The sequence below is a fragment of the Neomonachus schauinslandi genome, chromosome 1 (assembly GCF_002201575.2).
Source record: "Neomonachus schauinslandi chromosome 1, ASM220157v2, whole genome shotgun sequence".
NCBI lineage: Eukaryota > Metazoa > Chordata > Mammalia > Carnivora > Phocidae > Neomonachus > Neomonachus schauinslandi.
The window spans coordinates 3,379,228-3,400,487 of record NC_058403.1 but is presented as its reverse complement, the minus strand read 5'-3'; the positions used below and the strand labels follow the sequence as shown (position 1 = coordinate 3,400,487).

At 52.3% G+C, this 21,260-nt stretch overlaps 1 protein-coding gene across 1 annotated transcript in view; it reads left to right on the top strand.

Moving 5' to 3' along the window:
- Positions 1 to 21,260, top strand: part of SLC37A1 (solute carrier family 37 member 1) — a 62,447-nt gene that overhangs the window by 8,870 nt on the left and 32,317 nt on the right. The window contains exons 3-8 of the mRNA XM_021679159.1: positions 4,228 to 4,309; positions 11,019 to 11,151; positions 11,816 to 11,894; positions 15,236 to 15,371; positions 16,729 to 16,805; positions 17,736 to 17,902. Coding sequence (XP_021534834.1) covers positions 4,228 to 4,309; positions 11,019 to 11,151; positions 11,816 to 11,894; positions 15,236 to 15,371; positions 16,729 to 16,805; positions 17,736 to 17,902 — 674 coding nt within the window. The remainder of the gene's footprint in view (positions 1 to 4,227; positions 4,310 to 11,018; positions 11,152 to 11,815; positions 11,895 to 15,235; positions 15,372 to 16,728; positions 16,806 to 17,735; positions 17,903 to 21,260) is intronic.

Below are 21,260 nucleotides of genomic sequence, written 5' to 3'. Positions count from 1 at the left end.
CCATTGCCCTGACTGCGGGACAGCTTCTCCCAGAGAGCCCTGCCAACCTGTAGGCAGTTACCCGCCCCAAGAGGCTGATTCATCAAGGAAAGTTCAGTTCAGTCTGGAACCATGTACTGCCCCCTCTGTGGCCCCTTTACTCATGGGGCGTCCCCCAGCGAGGGACAGTCAAGGGAACCTCCTTCATCCCACCGGGCCCTGCGCTGGTGAGAGCTACATGTAGAGCTGCCCGTTAGGGAAGGAGGCAGCAGCCCAGGGAATGAACGTGGAGGCCCAGGGAAGGAGGACGGCAGCCCAGAGGTGGAGGCTGGAGGCCCAGGTGGGCCACTAAGTCCCGATAACCTAGACAGACTTTACCATCTAGGAATGCACATGTATCAGGGCCCCTGGGGCTCTTCAGACATGATCTGGACACACAGAGGAGCTCTTTATTTCTGGGCTTATTTGTTCTATTTAATAAATATATTAATGCATTCAATAAGGGTGAACTATTTGTACATAGAATATTCTATTTATGTCTGGTTTGAGACTAGAGAGCATGAACCAAGGCCCATTGAAGTTGAGCCACTCTCTCAAAATCCTTAGCTGGGTGACGCTGAAATTCACATTCTCCTGTTGATAATACACCTGTGAAGAGGTGTCCTGTAGCATCCTCGAGGGCTCCAGACTCTTCCCTGAGACTCTGATCTGGGAGGTGCTGGGGCTGACTCAGTCCCAGAACGTTGTTCATGCTCCTTGTGGAGATTGCAGAAGGGAACCCTGTGCCCAGGTGGGGTCAGCTCAGGGTCCCCGCAGAGCTGGAGCCCTGCCTTGTGCCCTTCTGCCACCCATACGTCCGCCGTGGCACTCTGTCTGAAAGTCACTGGCCTTCTTAGGCCAGAAACAGGCAGGTTCTTTGGGGCTAAGGGCTGTGCCTCCTGAAACGAGGGGCCTGCCTTGCCTTCCGGGGGGGGGGGGGGGCTGCTCTCCTCTCTTGCTACTCTTCCCGATGACCTCTTTTCTTCCCCAAGAAGTACTTTTCTAGAGAGTGGTTCAAACTTTGAGGCTGGAATGAACCTTTCTCTTCTTGCCCAAGTATCTTCTTTTCTCTAGTCTCTGATTCATTTCAGTCTTACTCTTGGGCTGCTTTTCGCATAAACCAAGAAGAGCAGCAGGGCCTTAGGCCAGGCTTTCTTATGTCATCAGCCTTGTTCATAGCGTGTCTGCATCACTGACTTTCTCATGGAGGTCAGTGAGATATTTATATTCCTGCCTTGCATGTATCTTTTGAAAAAGTTGCACAGAAGCTAAAGGTAAAAAATAGATAGGACCTTAAATGCCCAGGATACAGGCTTACAAGAAATTTGCAGTTAATTCTCTTACAAACCAGTTAATGGTTTCTTTCTGTTTACTTTGTGAACTCTGTTCACTTCTGTGTCCCAAATTTCTCTTTGATTGTGGTTATTTTTTTTTAAGAATATTTAAACAGTTTCAGTTGCACAAAGCAAAAGTGGCAAAATTTTTAAATGTAGTATTATGGTGATGTTGAAAATAGGATAAATAATTGATATAGGACTGAGTGAATAATACATAACCTAAGACAATTTAAAGTACAGTTATAATGTATTATTTGTTTGTTTGTTTGTTTATTTTAATCATGATAAGTGCACTCCTCCTTAATCCCCATCACCTAGTTCACCCATCCGCCTGCCTACTTTCCCTCTGGTAACCATCAGTGTGTTCTCTAGAGTTATGAGTCAGTTTCTTGGTTTGTGTGTCTCTCTCTCTTTTTCTCTTTTTTCCCCTTTGCTCATCTGTTTTGTTTCTTAAATTCCACATATGAGTGAGATCATATAGTATTTGTCTTTCTTTGACTTTTTTCACTTAGCATAGTACTCTCTAGATCCATCCATGTCATTGCAAATGGCAAGATTTCATTCTTTTTTAGGGCTAAGTAATATTCCATCACACACACACACACACACACACACACACACACACACACACACCACTTCTTTATCCATTCATCTCTCTGTGGATACTTGGGCTGCTTCCATTATCTTGGCTACTGTAGATAATGCTGCTATAAATGTAGGGATGCATGTATCCCTTTGAATTTGTGTTTTTGTATTTTTTGTGTAAATACCCAGTAGTGCCAATGCTGGGTGGTAGGGTAGTTTTATTTTTAACTTTTTGAGGAACCTTCATACTGTTTTCCAGAGTGGCTGCACCCAGTTTGCATTCCCACCAACAGTGTAGGAAGGTTCCCCTTTCTCCGCATCCTCGCCAGCATCTATCATTTCCTGACTTATTCATTTTAAACATTCTGACAGGTATGAGGTGGTATCTCATTGTAGTTTTGATTTGCATTTCCCTGATGATGAGTGATGTTGAGCATCTTCCCGCGTGTCTGTTGGCCATCTGTATGTCTTCTTTGGAGAAATGTCTGTTCATGTCTCCTGCCTATTTTTAAATTGGATTGTTTGTTGTTTGGTGTTGAGTTGTATAAGTTCTTCATGTATTTTGGATACTAACCCTTTATCAGGTATGTCATTTGCAAATATCTTCTCCCATTCAGTAGGTTGTCTTTTAGTTTTATTGATTGTTTCCTTGGCTGTGCAGAAGCTTTTTATCTTGATGAAGTCCCAATAGTTTATTTTTGCTTTTATTTCCCTTGTCTCAGGAGACATATCTAGAAGGATGTTGCTATGGTCGATGTCAGAGAAAATACTGCATGTGCTCTCTTCAAGGATTTTTATCTCTTCAGACCAATATTTCTCATGAATATAGATGTGAAAGTCCTCAACAAAATATTAGCAAACCAAGTCCAACAATATATCAGAAAAATCATGTATCACAATCAGGTGGGATTTATTCCTGGGATGTAAGGGTGGCTCAATATTCAAAACAATCAACATGATACGTAATATCAATAAGAGAAAATATACAAACCTTATGATCATTTCAGTAGACGCAGAAAAAGCATTTGACAAAGTACAACACCCATTCATAATAAAAACCCTCAACAAAGTAGGTCTAGAGGGAACATACCTCAACATAATAAAGGCCTTTATGAAAAACCCACAGCAAACATCATACTCAATGAGGAAAAACTGAGAGCTTTCCCCTAGGGTCAGGAACAAGACAAGGATGTCCATTCTTACCACTGTTACTCTACATAGTACTGGAATTCTTAGCCTCAGCAATCAGATAACAAGAAGAAATAAGAGGCATCCAAATTGGTAAGAAAGAAGTAAAGCTCTCTCTATTTGCAGATGACATGATACTCTGTATAGAAAACCTGAAAAGACTCTACCAAAAAAACTGCTAGAACTGATACATGAATTCAGTAAAGTCGCAGGGTACAAAATTAACAGTCAGAAATCTGTTGCATTTCTATACAATAATAATGAAGCAGCAGGAAGTGAAATTAAGGAAACAATCCCATTTACAATTGTACCAAAACCAATAAAATATCTAGGAATAAACTTAACCAAAGAGGTGAAAGACCTATACTCTGAAAACTATAAAACCCTGGTAAAAGAAATTGAAGATGACACAAAGAAATGGAAGACATTCCATGCTCATGGATTGGAAGAACAAATATTGTTAAAATGGCCACACTACCCAAAGCAATCTATAGATTCAATGCAGTCCCTATCAAAATACCAACTACGTTTTTCACAGAACTAGAACAAACAATCCTAAAATGTTTGTGGAACCACAAAACCCCCCAAATAGCCAGAGCAGTCTTGAAAAAGAAAAACAAAACTGGAGGTATCACAATCCAAGATTTCAAGATACACTACAAAAACTGCAGTAATCAGAACAGTATGGTGCCGGCACAAAATAGACACATAGATCAATGGAACAGAATAGAGAACCCAGAAATGGACCCACAACTCTATGGTCATCTAATCTTCAACAAAGGAGGCAAGAATATGCAACAGGAAAAAGACAGTCTCTTCAACAGATGGTGTTGGGAAAACTGGACAGCCACATGCAAAAGAATGAAACTGGACCGCTTTCTTACACCATACACAAAAATAAACTCAAAATGGATGAAAGACCTAAATGTGAGACCTGACACCATAAAAATCCTGGAAGAGGGCACAAGCAGTAAATTCTCTGGACATCGGCCCTGGCAACATTTTCTGGATATGTCTCCAGAGGCAAGGGAAATGTAGCGTATTCTTACTGCATCTTATATTATTTTATGTCATCCCCTACCTCTGTTTTGTGTTTCAGGTACAGAGCCTTCATTTTTATTTTGACATTTTTGCTGTATGCAAGTTTCCACTTATCCCGAAAGCCTATCAGCATAGTTAAGGTAAGAAATCATGAAAAGCACCCCATTTCATATCCTGCCTGTAATTTCTATGAGGAACTGGTAGTTACTTTAGGAGCCATTTTGGGAGTGGGGGAAGGGGTCGGGGGAGGGCAGTGAGATAAATGGAGAAACAAGATGGTTTAGAAGCAAGTTATTGTGCTTTGATTGTTAGTTTCTCTTTTCTGAAACGAAAATCTTTGACATGCTTTTAGGTTTATCATTTTAGAGGTGATATACTTTCAGTTATATTAATTGACAGCTGCAGAATCCTAAAGCTTAATTAAGTATTTATTCTGTGAATTTTCCCTCTGAATATATCCAATCTTAAATTGTTCCCGGAAGTGCCTCTCTTATCATTGTGCTCTGATTCTGAGTCTGGCTGTGGTGGTGGCTCTCTATTATTCTTAGAACCCCGAGCTTCTGTTTGAGTGATGGGTGAGCAGGAAGTTGCTCGGCAGGCATTTAACTACACTTGGAGAGAAGAAGATTAAAGTAGACAATCCTACCTAATAGCCAGTTATGACTGGGGAAGAAGCAGGATCATTTTCTTACCCTCATAGGAATGACATCATCTTGCCTATAAACTCTCAACAGGCTTTTGATTCTCGATTGTAGAAGGAACAGGGAAATTGTCCGGTGCCAAAGAGTGCTTACTTATAGCCCAATTGCCTCCTCCCTCGCCTAGGCGTGGGCAGGGACACGGATCCAGCACTGTAATTCTGACCACTGCGGCCGCGCTTCCTCCATTCCCACTGAGTGGTTGAGTGCTGGCCTCGGTCTTCCAGCCAGTGGGAGAGGCAATGCCAAGCAAGGCGTTGCTTCTATGGACAGTTTTGTATTCCCCGTTCTCCAGTAATGCCCAGTGGACTTAAGTAGCATCCACCTACGCAAAGGATCCTACAGTTCCTCCTTGACCTTAAGCCTTCCATGCCCTTCATGGAGGACACTGTTGGAGAGGTCCCAGTGAGCGCCATGGGGCTAAAGGAGGAGTGGTTGGGAACCTGCTGGGGTTTCAGCTTGGGATCAAGCTTGGATGGAAGAGGTGGACGCCTGGAGTAGCAGATGGAGGATGGGCCCTCACCATGAAGCCCCAGCCTGGTGGGCAGAGGCTCTGCTGGGACACAGGCAGTGTGGGGAAGGCGGGATCTTTGCGGCAGGACAGGACACTTGGATTGGATGCTGTATCTCGAGGGCCTTGTGTAGCCGGGAACGGATGTAGCAGTGCTGTAGGGCACCCTCCCAGCTTTCCTGTTGGGGCAGCGTCACGATGAAGCAGGGTCCCATCGGCTCTTCTGGAAGCATTCTCTCCGTCACAGGGCTTGCTGAAGCCTGTGGTGCGGCACAGTGCACCTGCTCATTTAACGGAGTCCTCACAGCGGCCGGGGACTCAGGCGTGCCGTCCCCTCCTGCAGGGCAGTGCGAGCTCCGGTGAACTGGGCAGGGTCTCTGCTCTCAAGCTCTATGCCACGGGGTCTGCAGGGCATTGAATTACCCGAGTGTATCCGCAGCCCCACAGCCGATCTTCTTCCACACACAGATCTTCAGACTTAGTACCTTAGTTGTGCTTGGACATGGATTGGCCTCACGCGGGATCTCCTGAGATAGATAAGGATGTCCCACTACACACGCTAACTTAAACTTTGTAACGCCTTCCAAGGCTTTTACATGCTTTTAGCGCATCTTATTTATAAAACTAGAACTAGGGGTGGATCTGGTGACCCAAGGAGTAGTTTGAATTATCTGTAGCCTGTATTTCCTAACATGAGATAAGCAAAACAAAATGAAAATATTTGTGCTTACCTGGAATTGATCAACAGTGGTTGTGAATTATAAAATGGTTCACGTTCTTTAATGACATTTGAAGAGTGGCATCACAAATGCCATTTCAGTGTAGCCAAAAGAAACAAAGGTGGTAGCGATGGACACGGGCCGGGAGCCGGGGGCGGGGGGGCGCAGGTGCACCTCCTCCTTTCCACGTGCCCCCACGGGATCAGCGACCCCCGACTGGTCAGAGTGTGAGTGCCCAGCCCTCTCTGCACACACGCAGCCTGGAAGGAGGGAGCTGTGAAGCGCTCAGTGGCAGATGGAAGACAGCTGGGAAAGCTGGTGGGGCACACCCTGACTTTGGGTGGGAAGCTTGCTCTCCGGGAAGGCCAGTATCCCGGGATGAACGCTGCAACAGAAGGCAGCTTCTGGAATGGAATGTCTCGGCAGTGAACAAACTCATCCAAGAATTTATGTAGAAAAATGTCCAAGGGAAGTGTGGAAAAGATAGCATTTTTAAGCCACTGTAATCAAATTTTTATGGTATGGCATGAGAACAGACCAAGAGGTCCGTGGAAGAGAATGGATGGCGGGAAAAGTGTAGCTTATTTAGCAAATGGCATGAGCACGGCTGGCTATTCGTCTAGAAGAATAAAGTTGAATCCCTATTTTATAAAAATAGATGGATGGATTCAAGATTTAAGTGTGGTGAATAAGTAAAAATCCGAGAACAAAATTATGTCCATCTGAGGGGTGGGTGTGAGGTTGGCAAACCTGAAGGAGGACGGCCAGAGAGGGTGGAGAGGTAGTTCACAGACAGGGAGCCGGAATCTTGCCGAACTGGATGAGGTGAAGGCTGGTGAAAGTAGCACTAGATCGCCTTACACCCACCGTCCGAACACCTGACAGCGCGCCAGCCCGGGTCACGGCCAGAGGGCGGCAAGGGCAGCAAGGAGGGGAAGACAGCCGGGCGCCGCTGATGGGGGTGCAGGGCTGCAGGCTCCCGGGGAGCATTCTGCAAACACCTATATGCACCCTTCAGCCCTGCGACCCTGGCCCGTGAAAATGAAAGCGTCCACACTTAGGAGAATCTCCATAAGTGGCCTTCACTGTAACATTTGCAATTCAAAAAAAAAAAAGGAAAAAGAAAAAAAAAAAACCCCGCATATTATGTGACCCTAATCAGCAGGTGGAAGTTTGAGTAAATTATGGTCAGTCCACATTCTGGCATGTGCAACCACTTAGAATTAAGAGGGGCTCCTGGCTGGCTCAGTCAGAAGAGGGTGCAGCTCTCGATCCTTGGGGTCGTGAGTTCGAGCCCCACGTTGGGTGTAGAGATTCCTAAAAAAAAACTTTAAAAAATAAATCAGTAAGTAAATAAATAAGGAAACAATTTTAAAAAAATGAATTAGAGCCACACCCGTTGACACAGAAAGATTTCGGAAAGGGATATGTTGAGTAAGAGGAGTTAAGGTGTCCGTAAGTCTGTACAGAAGGATTCCAGTTTTGAAAAATCAGCCATGAGCAGAAAGCTCCCCTCCCTCTCTGCGTACACCTGTCGGTGGGGTGTGTTTGCCCGCTATCCCGTGGCACCTGTGTTCCCTCAGAGCACCTGACCCCGCGCGGGTCCTGCTGTGGGGGCGGGTCAGCCAGCCTGGTCTCAGGCACTCCGGCTGCTCTCACAGAATCCCGTGGCCCCCGTGGCTTCTCAGCAGCGGAGATTTACTGCTCACAGTTCTGGGGGCTGGAAGGCCCGGGTCCGGGTGCCGGCGGGCTGGGGTTCTGGTCGAGTAGTCGCTCTGGTTCCAAGCTTACACAGCTGTCTTCCTGCATGTACCTCTGTGTAGGTGCGTGCCTTGGAAGGGCCCTGCTGCCCGCTGGCCCCGTGAGGTTCCCTTTCGCTGCCCACTGGGGGGGTGGGGGCAGGGCTGGAGAGGGATCTGCAGGGGCGGGGGGGACAGGCGCAAACACCCAGAGCCACCCCTGCCCGCCGCTCCCCCCAGCCCCGCATTTCTTGTGGCTCCGTGGCTGCTCACTGTGTCCCCCGTCCGCACGCAGTCCTCTCCCACCCCCGCCCCCGCCTTCCAGTCCCCGTGGCCTTTGCTGTGTACTCTGTTGCTGTTCTTCCTCCGTGGGCCACACGGACAGTGGTAGACGACCTCGAGGATCGTGTACTCGGCGCGCCACGCGCCACGTAGTCTTCCGATTGCTCAGCTTTTAATGACGGCCTGCTGCCCCGTGTGATTAGTGCTTGTTGTCTGTTGGAGCACTCTGTAAACACTGCCAAAGGCGACTGCTTTTGTGAAAGTGAAGGATAGGTCCCGAACGCTGCCACGCTGTCACGAGGTATGCGCCCATTCATGCTGAGCGTTTTTCTGATCGGTTCATCTTGGTCTAATTAATCCTTAATTTTACCTCAAACACCAGATTGGGGAGTAAAACTCGCTGAAATATGAAAATATAGCGGTGTTGCTGAAATGCAGCGTGTGGTGACACAAGCATCCCCAGGGCGCTGTACCAGAGCAGTATGGAGTCTTTCCTTGCTTCCGTGCAGCTTTCAGCGGCCCGGAGCGGTGGAGATTGCGCTTCCAGGGGGAGGGGGTGGGCTGTGAGTGGGGGACCCCCTGCCCATGGCCGCCAGTCACCACGGGGAGGAGCGGTCCGCCAGCAGCTTGGCACCGGGGTCCCAGCTCCGAGTCCCCTCACCGCGGGACAAACCAGAACAGAAACGCTTTTCTGCTTGTTTCTGAAACAATCTTTTCTGTTTCTCACAACGGCTGCTCCCTGGGAATCTGACCTGATGGGAGAGGATGTGAAAACCGCGTTTGGAGCAGGGGTCGGCAACCTCCTCCCCACTTGCTTCCATGTAAGGCCCTGCACATGGGGGTCCCTCCCTCTCGGCAGGCAGCAACCCCCGCCCCCCCGCCCCAGCCTGCCTACAGCGTTCTTCGTGGGAGGTGAACGGGGAGGGCAGTGAGGCGCAGGGTCTGGCCCAGGGAAAGGCTGACTTCTGCAGGCCAAGGGAAGGAACCAAGTACGGAATCAGGGGAATGGGGGAATGTGAGACTGCCCGCTGCATGCGGGAAGGAGGGGCTCGGCCTCAGTCTCCCAGTTCCCTGCCACATCCTGCTGGGTGAGCCCAGAGCACAGGCAGGGGGAGAGGGGGCTCTGAGTAATCCAAGGAGGACGAGAGGAAAGTTATTTAGCAAAGACTTAACTGAGTTTGTAAAGCAGAGCCTTTAGCTAATTTTTAGGCAATGTTTGAATTCTAGCAGAATGGCCAACGATGATGACAAAGCCACAGGACCACAGAGTGGCCGAGTCCTGTGTGCCATGCCAGGTCTCAGTGGCGTGTGTCCATGCAAAACCAGGAGGTGGCCAGCCCAGGCTGACCTCAGCCTTGGCGAGGGCGGCCGCTTGGACGTGATCGGCCCCTTTGGTGACTCCCTTCTGAAGAAATGGGTGCCAGCAGAGGAAGGTTGTGGGCAGGACTCTGGCTGCCCCCCACCCGGTACACCGAGGTGCAGCTCCTTGCCCGCTGCCCTGTGTCCTGACCTGGGGGGGAATGCTCCTCCTGGGGCCAGCTTTCCTGGTGCCCCCCAGACCCCCTGCCTCTCTCAGGTGGCAGCTCAGTAAAGTATGCCCCTTTAGGGCCCCTGCTCCCCCAAAGGGCCACCTCCCTGACCTTGAGGCTGCCTCCTTTCTGCCCTCCCATCTGGAGGATTGCTTCCTCTGGGTCACTTGGAGTGAAAAACCCAGAAAACGCACAGCAGGTGGCAGGAAGCCCCTGGGGAGGGGAGGGTAGACATGGGCTGAATGGCAGACTGGCAGATGCATGGAGGTTCCCCCATAACAAGATGGGCCCTGGCCATCGTGTGGCACTTTTCTGGAAGCGGGGTTCCCTCTTCCTCGGGAGCACCCTGCATCCCCTGTGCCCTGCACACGTCCCCTGTGACCGCTCGTCCAGCCCTTCCTGGCACCTCCAAGCCCCACTGCAACGGCCACCTTTCCTCACGGGGCGTCGCGTCCCGAGCACGGTGCTGACTCGTGGTGTTCAGCATCGCCAATCCCAGGAAGTGTTCTGTGGGTGAGGAGGGGCCGCCCCGTCTGCAGGCGGGCACACTGAGGCAGGGTGGGAGCGGCTTGCTCAGGCCCCCACACCCGTCAGCCAGAGAGCTCCTGAGCCTTACGTTTCCCTCCACCTGAGCGCCTCTGCCCCTGGCCTGCCTGCTGGCGCCGTGGACAACTTGGTGGGCTGGTGGCCTTCTGCCCCAGCTGTCTTGTTGTTTTATTGACGTATGTTTTGCACACAGTAACATCCACAGATCTTAACTATCTAGCCTGGCAAATATTTACATGCCCGCTTGGGAAATCATCACTTAGGCTCAGGTCTGGCCCCCTTCCAGCTCCAGCTCCAGGATCCGTGTGCCCTGTCTCCCATGGTTACCCTCCCGCAGGTGACCAAATCCCCACCAGTGCCACCGAGGGTTCGGGGCCTGTTCTCCAGTGTCGCAAGTGGAGTCCTGCCGTTTGCACCGCGTCAGGCTTCCTCTGTTGTGAGATTTGTGCTCATGGTCGCGTGGACCTGCGGCTTGTTCTTGTGTTTCGCAGGGCAGTGTTTGGTTGTACACGTCTGGCACGTTGGGTCCATTCTTCCACTGCGGACAGGGGCTGCCAGGACAGCAGCAGGCGCGTCCAGCCGTATGGCTGCTTTGGGGGCCCCGCGTAGGCCTGTGTTGGCTGTGTGTGTTCAGGGTTGGGCGCGGCCAGGGGCCCGACGAGCCTCGGTCCCCGCGGGACGCCGTGGGTCCTGCAGACAGGCCGCCCCCGTGGGGCCTCAGTCCCCCGTGGCGAGGTTGCCCGCGCGGGCTTTGGGCCGCGAGCCCGCGGAGCCTCCCTGAGTGAACTTTCTCCCTCTGGCCTCCGACGCCCGCGGACGTCCTAGGGCGAGCTGCACAGGTACTGCCCTACCCTGCACGAGGGGCAGGTCGGATTCAGCAGCTGGGGACAGAAAGCCAGTGGCTCCCCGCACCGCCAGCCAGCATACAACGAGACGGACTGCAGCTGGGCCCCGTTCGGTGAGTTGTCCGCCCGTGCCCCCCGCCCCACAGGCGCGCTCGGGTCCGGGGTTCCGGCTCCTCCGCGGCTGGGCGGCGGGCATGGAGGGCACGGGCGCTGCCGGATCCCCAGCCTGGCCCATCTGAGCCGCAGGAACCACCGTCTCGGGTGTGGCTGCCCCTCGGGGACAGTGATCTCCCGTCAGCTGGTCCTCCCTCCGCCGCGACTGCGTGTAGGACACCTGCATGCAGAGCCCCTGCCACCTGGCAGATTCTCGTCCTGGGGGATCTGCGGAAGATCCCTTGCATTTCGTCTGTGTCGAAGCTGGAAGAGGATCTGCAGAGCATCAGCCGTGGGGGACGGCAGGGGGACCCCCAGAGGCGTGGGGCGGGGGCTGGCCTGGGGCCGGCCTGGGGCCAAGTGAGTGGTGGGGATTTCCTCTAATCCGAATGTTTGTTTAGTGAGTATTTGAAAATGTGGCGACTTTCTTTGCCTTTGTCAAGAAGCCGCCAGATGTTCTGCCAGGTCTTCTGCGCTGGAAAAGGCCCCATTCTCCGTCCGAGTGCACCGCCCAAGTGTACAGGGCTTGTGTGTGTGTTTTATCGTCCTGCCCCAGAACAGAAACTGTGTTGAGTGAAAAGTAAACAGTACTCACCGTCTCCTGTTGATTTTCATCCCGTGTAGACCAGGACAACTACCAGCAGCTGCTCGGGGCCCTGGATTACTCGTTTCTGTGCGCCTACGCCATTGGCATGTACCTGAGGTAGGTCCACTAGGGTTCTCTGTCCCTTGCTGGTTCTCGTCCCTTTGGTGCAGAACATGTCTGCAGGTTGCTTCCTTTCCCGTCTCTTCTCAGAGGCGAGGGCAAAGTGAAAGCCAGCAAGCACGGGGTGCTCTGTTGGTCAAGGCACCGCAAAGCTGCCCATTTTAGATGTCCCAGGTATTGTGCTGATCAGGGCGGACCGTCCAGGGTTGGCGCTCAGGGCCCTGGGGTTTCAGGTGCACCGTGAACCCTGCCTTGATGTGGTCACCAGGGACAGGGTGCTGGTGGCTCCCGGGGATGCTCTGCAGAGTGCATCCTCGCTCTGGTCTCTGGGGCTGCCATCTCTTCACATGTCCCAGATCGCCAGCGTCAGAGCTGTTTATGCTGGCTGCCCAGCTCGGCCCCACAGAGTGCCTCACCGCCCTCCTTGTGCTTGGGGCATGGACCCCAGAGGCATGCTGCTGGGAATGAATCCCGACTCTAGCGCTGGCTCACACAACTTTGGGCAAGTTACTGCCCCTCTGTGGGCCTCAGTTTCCCCTTTGTGAAATGGGGAGAACGGTAGTTAACTCCTAGGATCATGGTGAGGACTGAATGAGCTAACACATGTAGAATGCTCAGAACAGAGCCTGGCCCACAGAGCGTTCCCAGCATCTTTACATGTGGTCATTACCCCATTCTGAACTGACCTATGAAGGTGGAAATGGTATGTGGGTAATAGGACATGTGATTGGCTGATTAAAAGCTGGCATTGTTCAGTCCAGCCAGGTTTAAAAAAAAAAAAAAATGGTAGGGACTAAGGCCCTTAGCTCACGAGGCTTTTGTTCAGAGACTGAAAGATCCTCAAGAGCTTTGAGAATCTTGGGGATCCCTGTAAATGGTTAGCTTCTTCCCTGATATCCACCCAGAGTGCGGCATCATCTAGACCTGCCCCCATCCCCAGCTCAGGGCAGTTGGTGGGTGGTCGGTGCCCAGTCAGGCAGTTTCTGTTGATGCAGTGCATGTCCCTCCGCTTTATTGTTGTTGGCATGGCGCTGCAGAACTTGTTTGAGTGAACGAATGAATAAGGACGGATACGGAAGCCTGCTGTATGTGACGCGAAACAGAACACAGCCCAGCTGAGGCGAAGGCGATGTAAGCATTAGCCTTCGTAGGGCAGGAGTTGCACCCAGGCGGCTGGCCATATTCCATCCTGAGGTCAAATATCTATACTCCAAAGACTGCAGTCTTACTGGACACCAATAACCTATAGTATAAAAAGACCCAAAGGTTGGAATGTGTTTTTCTCAGTTACTAGAAAATGGTATTTACGTGTGGTTCTCACCTGGGAGTGATCAACGTTCCCCTAGGCAACACTGAGCAGGATCTGGAAGCGTGGTTGGTTGTCACAACAGGAGAAAGGGGTGCTTCCGGCGTCTAGCGGGCAGAGAGCAGGGCTGCTAAGCTTGCTCCAGCACAGGACAGCCCCTCACCACAGAGAATTACCCCATGCAACATATCAAGAGTGTTGAGGTTAAGAAGCCTTTAAATAGGGTGGTTTTATTGTTGCTTATTGGTAATTTGTCATGCAACCCGCTAATGAGGGTTATTACAAAATTCTGTCTAACATAGAATCTGGAGCAGACTCGTGATTGTAACGAGCATGCACTGCTTCTCTGCATGGCCTTTTAGTGACATCAGGGCACATGGCTGATGAAATGAACTGTATGTCAGGTAAATCGTCTACAGTGGGCGCCTTCATTAGCATAGGCCCTTCCTAGCAGGTGCGGCATGGCCCTTAGTCCTAGTCCCTGTATCAGTTGGATGTAATATGGAATGGCGTCCATTCCATTAGGCCTTTTCTTTAAAAACTTTGGAGTAGAGACTAAATTTGGGCCCGATATTGTATAGCAAGACTGAGAAATTTGCCAGCCCTGGCCGATGGCACTAGCTCTGTCCTGTGACGTCAGGCAGGTCAGCCGGCCCCTCTGGGACACGTTTTCTCTTCTCTGAAGCCAGCAAGTTGAAGTAGATCACTTGTTTAGCTCTAGAATGCTCTTGAGTTTGTTGGTGATCAGTTTCTACCCATCTTAAAATTTGACCTGAATGTTGTTCCTAATTTTAAATTACTTCCTTTGCTTTAGTCATTTGCACGGTGCTAGGTAGATTGTCCCTCTTTGGGGTCTTGAAAAGGAAAAGTTTCCTGATGTATTGGTTCTTGAGATGAAGGGCAGAATTTTGGAGATAGTTCCCTAAGTATTGCTCACAGGCATTACGTTTCTTATTTATTTTACTCCCGGAATGGTTACGTGGAAGGAAAGAAGATCCATAGTTTTCAATCCCTTGTAATTATTCTGGGGTTTGTTCACTTAATACGTGACAATGACAAGTGGCTCTACAGTGGCATTTCTCCCTGGGCCGTCAGGCATCTACTTCCCGTGGCATGAGGTGCTTTATTGAGCAGACAGCCGTGGACCAGGCCCTTCACCCGCTTCAATCTCATTTGAGCACCCAGTCAGCTCTGGGAAGGAATTGTCCCATGAGGCCAGCTCACTATCGAGTGACATTGCTGGGAAAGGAGCATAGCGGCCCTAGCCCCCTGTGTCAGACCTCACGTGAAGAAAATCTGTCTTCAAACTGGTTCACGGTGGTGGCGGGAGGAGGGCAGCTGATGGCAGAGCCCATCCGGCCTGGTGTGTGAACGCAGGTGACCCACAGCTCCGGGCTGAGAGCCTTCCCGAGGCCGCAAGTGAGCCCTTTTCATGACACACGTCTACAGTCTGAACATCAGCATTTTTAAATACTGTGCACATTTACTGGACGTTGTTTATATAAAAGCAGGATTAACTAGCGGAACAAGTTTTTGCTGTTTTGTTTTGTTTTTAAGATTTTTATTTATCCATTCCAGAGAGAGAGCGCCGGAGGGGTGGGGGGGTAGGGATCAAGCAGACTCCCTGCTGAGCCCGGAGCCTGATAGAGGGCTCCATCTTAGGACCCTGAGATCATGACCTGAGCCAAAACCAAGAGTCAGATGCTTACCCGACGGAGTCCCCAGGCATTCTGAGATTTTGGTGGTTTTAATTGGCAGCCGTCATATGCAAGTCACAGTGTTTGAGGTTTAGGACTTGACAGTGGCTCTTACTAGAAATAAGGTCTTAAAAGACGTTGCTGATGGCCAGTTTCTGGTTAAAGCGCTGCGCTGGAGACAGTTGTGATGAAATCTTCCTGAAAACTGTAGTGCATTCGAGTTCTGAAATCTCCGAGAACAGCATGGAAACATCTGGAAAGATCACGGGCCCTCCACATCATGGGTGTGTCTGTCTTCTCATTCTCGTGTTTGCTTCTTTTTCCTTTGTCCTCAGCGGCATCATAGGGGAGCGCCTGCCCATTCGGTATTACCTCACGTTTGGGATGCTAGCCAGCGGCGCTTTTACCGCCCTCTTCGGGTTCGGGTATTTCTACAATATCCACAGTTTTGGATTCTACGTGGTAACTCAGGTAAGGGCTGGGTCCGTGGCTGCGCACGGCCGGGGTGTCCGTGACGAGTCAGACTGGACGTTTGTGCCTCGAGTCCCCACCCCTGCCGCGACAGAAAGCTTCGAGCTGGGGCCGCTCTGTGTTCTTTCTGCCAGCGGGGTCGGCACTGGTGTGGGAAGCCCCCTCCTCTTTGCTCCGTCCTTGCAACTGCTGTGAGGCCTCCTCAGTCCCAGGAGTCGTCTCTTAAAGAACCCCAGTCCCACCCCCATCAGCACCCCAGCAGGGGGACGGAAGCAGGAAGCCTGTGAGCCCTTCCACCTTCGTGTGGAAGACTTAGGGATGTTGTGTCCTGTGATGCCCTTGACCTCACGTTGGAGGGACGTGAGGTGTGGCAGGGGTAGGAGGAACGGAGGGCTCCGGAGTTGCTGGCAGGAGGACGGGGCTGCAGGTGGTCCGCGGGGAGGAAAGGAGAGAGCCTCACGGTGCTCCGAGGGGAGTAGAGGCCAGGGCAGGCCGTGTGGCTCTGCCCGTCCAGCGGGGCCCCGTCCTTGCTGCAGCCTTGCTCCGCCGCTCCCCACGGCCCCGTGGGTAGGTACTGACTGCAGGTGGAAAGTGACTTGCAGTACTGCTGCTCAGCCTCTGAGGCTCTCCACATAGCCTGGGGGGTGCTGTAATATCAAAGCAGCTTGTATGTAATTTGCTTTTTAAAATGTTGCCATAGGACTTGAAAAAGTTTGGGTGTTTTAATTACAACAGTGATTCACACTTTATAGTAAAAGGTGAAATTAGAGGGAAGGAATGAACAGTTTCCCAGAGTCCCAACGTATTCCTAGAGGGAGGGCAAGCCTGGCTGGCCCCGAGGCCAGACCCGCAGCCCCCCTGACTCCCGGAGGGCTGGCTAGCCCTGCGGCGGTGGGAGGGGGCGCTCAGCTGGACCTGGTCTCCCATCTCGTCGTGAACTTGCCCTCAGCACTCCTGAGACTAAAGCAAACCTGCTCACCCTTCCTGAGCCCCTTCTTAGAGCCTAAGCTCAGAGTACTCTCGAAAAGTGGAGAATTGCTTTCCCCGAGCGCGGGGTCCAGCTTCTGCCCCTTTCAGAGGGTCAGGATACAAGGAGTGAAACGTGTGGACTATGAGTTTCACTGTACGCACTCTTATGATTACACACACACGCACATGTGTGTAGTTTAAAACACATGTTTGGCTGTTGAGGCTCACATCAAAGAGTGTTTTGCTGCCTTCTTTTTGTGGGAGTCCCCACTGTGTCCCCAAACTTGCAAAAGAACAGGGAGGAATGAGCTTTGGTGAGCCTGGCCTGAAGGTGGGGCGCACGCACCCTTTCCGGCTGGCAGTGAGCCCTCTATCCCGTCTGTCACAGATCATCAACGGACTGGTGCAGACGACCGGCTGGCCCAGCGTCGTCACCTGCCTCGGCAACTGGTTTGGAAAAGGAAGGTGAGCAAAGGTGGCCCCACTTCCAACAGCATTTACCTTTTCAGATCCTGATGAACACCAGACCACCACCTTCTTTTTAGTTACTCTCTACATTTACTGCAGAAAAAGCCACTTTTACTAGTGCACTCTATGGGGGAAGGTGATTGAAACCTCTGGGACTCGGGGTGCTGAATTCAGGTGGGCCTTCCTCCTGGGAGACGCCCCCTCTGCTGCCCCCACCACGTTGTGGGCGGGTCAAGCCTGTCATTTCACGCAGCTGACCAGCAGCTGGTCACCTGCAAGCCGGGGAGAAACACGGAGCTTAGGGCCCTGCCCCACATCTTCTGAAGCAGAAGCTACATCTTCCCAAGACTCGAAGGCACATGGAAGTGTGGCAAGTCCTGAGTAGGTCACCCAGCGCCCAGCGGCAGAGCCCCACTCAGCCTCTGGTGACGGGACCATAGTCCAGATCCCATTGTGATGTCCGTGTGACACACAGTGTGGCCAGACCCAAGGTTAGAAGTGCCTGAAGCCACTCAGCAAGACAGGGAAAGCAGAACGAGAGCCCAGCTCCGCGAGCCTTGTTTAGATTCTCCGCTTTGTTCATCTGGTGGGCTCTGTGAGTGGGATATTTCCTCAAATGATTGTGTTTAGATTATGGAGGCACAGATTTAAATCTGGGGCCATCCAAGAAGTTCAGGGAAAGGCTTCTTTTCCTCTCTCTAAGCGTAGACTCACTAAGCTCTGAGAGAGGTGTGCAGTTATTCCGCTGAGGTAAGATAAGAACACTGTTCTCTCGTGCACGTCTCCAGCCCGCTACCTCCCGGGAGTGGCGTCCACACTCCCGCGGATTTCCGTGGTACCTCTCACGTCCTGGGGTCTGTCCCACACCTGCTGGCCCACTGAAGCTCCTCAACGTCATTTGCCATCTTGTGTTCTGTTGTGTTGCAGGCGAGGTTTGATTATGGGGGTCTGGAATTCCCACACGTCCGTGGGCAACATTCTGGGCTCCTTGATTGCTGGCTACTGGGTGTCCACGTGCTGGGGCCTGTCCTTCATCGTTCCTGGGGTCATCGTGGCAGCCATGGGGATAGTGTGCTTTCTCTTTCTCATCGAGCGTAAGTACACTTGGCCTTGGAGGGGACGCCTTGGGAGGGCCAGCTGTTACGGGAAAGGGCTGTGTCAGTCCAGCGCAGGCCTGTGGTGGCCCTGGCTCTCCGCCTGGCCAGGCTGACTTCCCTCTTCGGTGTAGACTTCTCCTGTGAGCGGTCTCTCCAGCTCTTGGAGGATTTTCTGTTGTCTCCTGATTTCTGGAGTAATGGATGTGGAAATTCCTCGCACCCTGCCCGCCCCCTCCCCCTCCGCCCCTGCAGCGTCGGGCGTGCGTGGTTCGCCTTGTGCTGGGAGTGTCATATCTACCTGAGACCCACCACATCACTCACCTCTGTGGCTGCACCTGTTCACCCGTCTTGCTGCCACAAACGGGTCTCTCACCAGCTTGCTTGTCTTCTGATAAGATCTATCTGAGACAATATTATGAAATCACTGCATGACTTAAGACCATATATCCTAATCAGGTGAAGAGGGTTCTACCAGAAAATCAAATTCTTTGTTCCCGTCTAGACTCAGTACCAGACTTGTGATTTAATTGGGTTTGAAATTAATTTTTGAAACAGAGATCCGGCAGGACAAGGATTCCTCGCAATTAGTCCAGTGTTAGAAAAGCCAGCGTCGCTTTAGCTGTTGTGGGGCAGGGTGTCTGATCCCCCAAGCTCTTCTTTTTTTTTTTTTTTTAAAGATTTTATTTATTTATTTTTGAGAGAGAGAGAGAATGAGAGAGCGCGAGAGGGGGGAGGGTCAGAGGGAGAAGCAGACTCCCTGCCGAGCAGGGAGCCTGATGTGGGACTCAATCCCGGGACTCGAGGATCATGACCTGAGCTGAGGGCAGTCGCTTAACCAACTGAGCCACCCAGGCGCCCTCCCCCAAGCTCTTCTGAGGAACTGTATTGGGCATTTGCCTCTTCGACTTGGCTTAAAGCAAAATAAAACCATACGGTAGCCGACAGCTGCCTGCCGTTAACTTCAGGCCGGGAAGCTCAGGAGCTCCGCTACGCCATCCGGGCTGGGTGTCAAGTGCAGCTTCAGCTTTGCATCCCGAGCTGCCGGCTTCGTCCAGGACGTTAAGGCGTGTTTTACTCAGCTTCTGCTCTCCCTTTTCTCATGGCTAACGCTAACCTTTCCATTGTAAAGGAACTATTGTCTAACCACACAGGTGTGAGGCTCCGGGCCGGCCTCTGTCGGTGAGGACAGGGGCCATGGTCCGCTGAGGCCTCAGGCGGATGGCCGCTGCAAGCAGGGAGGGGTGGCCACCGTGCCCTGGGGGGGGCGAGCGTCTCCCCGCGGCTGCAGCAGGTGAACTGTGAGACAGGTGGGGGTATTTGAGCCCGCTTACCAACATCACCAGCCTGTGGCATTTAACTGTGGAGTGAGTGTCAGAGTTCCGGGAAAGGTCCCCTGTGTCACCTGTTTTCCAGGCTGGCTCTCTAGCCCGCGGAGCTCTGTCACGGGGCGCTCCAGCCTGTTCCTTATGCATTAGTCACCCGGAGAACAGTGTGTGTCCTCTTGGCTTGTGCACAGGGGCCCCCGGGTGTGTCCGGCCCGAGGTCTAGAGTCCACGGTCCCTTTTCTTCTCTTCCTCAACCGATGAAGGGTTGGTTCTGGGGGAAAGAGGAAATGCGATGAGGAATGGGGTGTGTGGCAGGAGATGTGAGCGGGTTTGCCGGCCAGCCCGGATCTTAGCACTCGTACCTGTTCAGCCCGGTTCTCCCGGGCGGGGCCTCGTCCTCTGCTCAGGGCAGGGCTCCCAAGAACAAGGAAGCTGTGGTTCGTCTTTTGTAATAAACTGAGAGCCTCCTTCCCACCGAGCCTCCCCTCCTGTGGCTTCCGAGGGGGTGGGACGGGGCGGAGGGGGTCCCCATGGGGCTCTCCTGGAGCCGCCGTCCCCCCACTTGTTGGGGCCTCCCGCTCCATCCAGGGGTTGCCCGTGGCCCCGTCCTGTTCCTGCAGTGCCCCTGGAGTGCTGCTTCTCTCCGCCCTGGCCTGCTGGGGGACAGGAGCACAAGCCCTCAGCTTCCCCAGGCCCACCAAGCCTTGAGGCCAGGGGACCGTGCCTGCGAGGCCGTCCCGGGAGGCTTGCTGCTACTGGCGCGGGGGGTGGGGGCTCGTGGACACCTGGCCCTGGCATTTCTCTGCCTTCCCACCAGATGTCCTCCTTCTGGGCCCCATCTTCACTGTGGGCTCCCACTGGTGTTGGCATCCACCCTCTTGTATTAAAATCCGAGGTTTCCTTTGTTATTTGCACTGGAGTTAAGACATCTTTCAGACTCTCCTAGTGATCTGTGAACACGTGCCCTGTGGCCCCTCTTCCCCATCATCAGGAGAACATTCTCAGGGGAGAGGCGGCCACCGTGTAGCAGGTGCTCCCTGTGTCCCAGGCACGATGCCAGGCTCAGTGCAGATATTATTTCAAGGATTTCCAGGGGAAGGTCTTGAGGCTCAGGGGCCGTAGGTGACCTGCCCAAGGTCACACAGTAAGTGGTGAAGTTGGGGTGTAACCAGGTGCCTGCTCACCCATTCAGACGTTCCCATACTTTGGCCATGGACCCTTAGGTCCTTAGGATGTGTTCTTATGGATTCAATTAAAAAAATGTTTTTTCACTTAGATGATAATTAGAAAAAACAAACTTTGTATATGATAAACACTGCCTTTTCTCATAGAGACAATATGCGTTTGAAAGACATTTTCTTGCAGTGGGGAGTGTAGGTTCTTCTGAAGTCTGTTTCTCAAACCTGGGTTCCGTAGAACCCAGGGGGTTGAACATTATTCTCTGGGACGGTGGGAACTCTTTACTTAAAAAGCATCTGAGGGGCGCCTGGGTGGCTCAGTTGGTTAAGCGACTGCCTTCGGCTCAGGTCATGATCCTGGAGTCCCTGGATCGAGTCCCGCATCGGGCTCCCTGCTCGGCGGGGAGTCTGCTTCTCCCTCTGACCCTCCTCCCTCTCATGCTCTCTGTCTCTCATTCTCTCTCTCTCAAATAAATAAATAAAATCTTTAAAAAAAAAAAAAGCATCTGAGAAATACCACATTTCCGTGTCTTCTCAGCTGCCATCATTCCACTATGTGAGCCTCTCCCTGCCGACCAAATGCACGACTGGCCACTGCTCGTGGGACATGCGCTGGCCCTAACCGCAGCCCCTCTTCACTCCCTCGCTGTGCGTCCGCAGCCCCCACTCCTCCTCGCCTGCCCTCCCACCCTCCTTTCCCTGCAGGCCTGAGCATCTGTGAGAGAAGAGGTGGATGCACCGCGGTGTTCCAGGCCCTTCTCTTTCCTGCCCCTGATGAGGCCCCCCAGCAGGAGCTGTGAGGAGGTCAACGGGGCTCACGGCCCCCATCGCTCTGGCGTGCAGACCAGACTG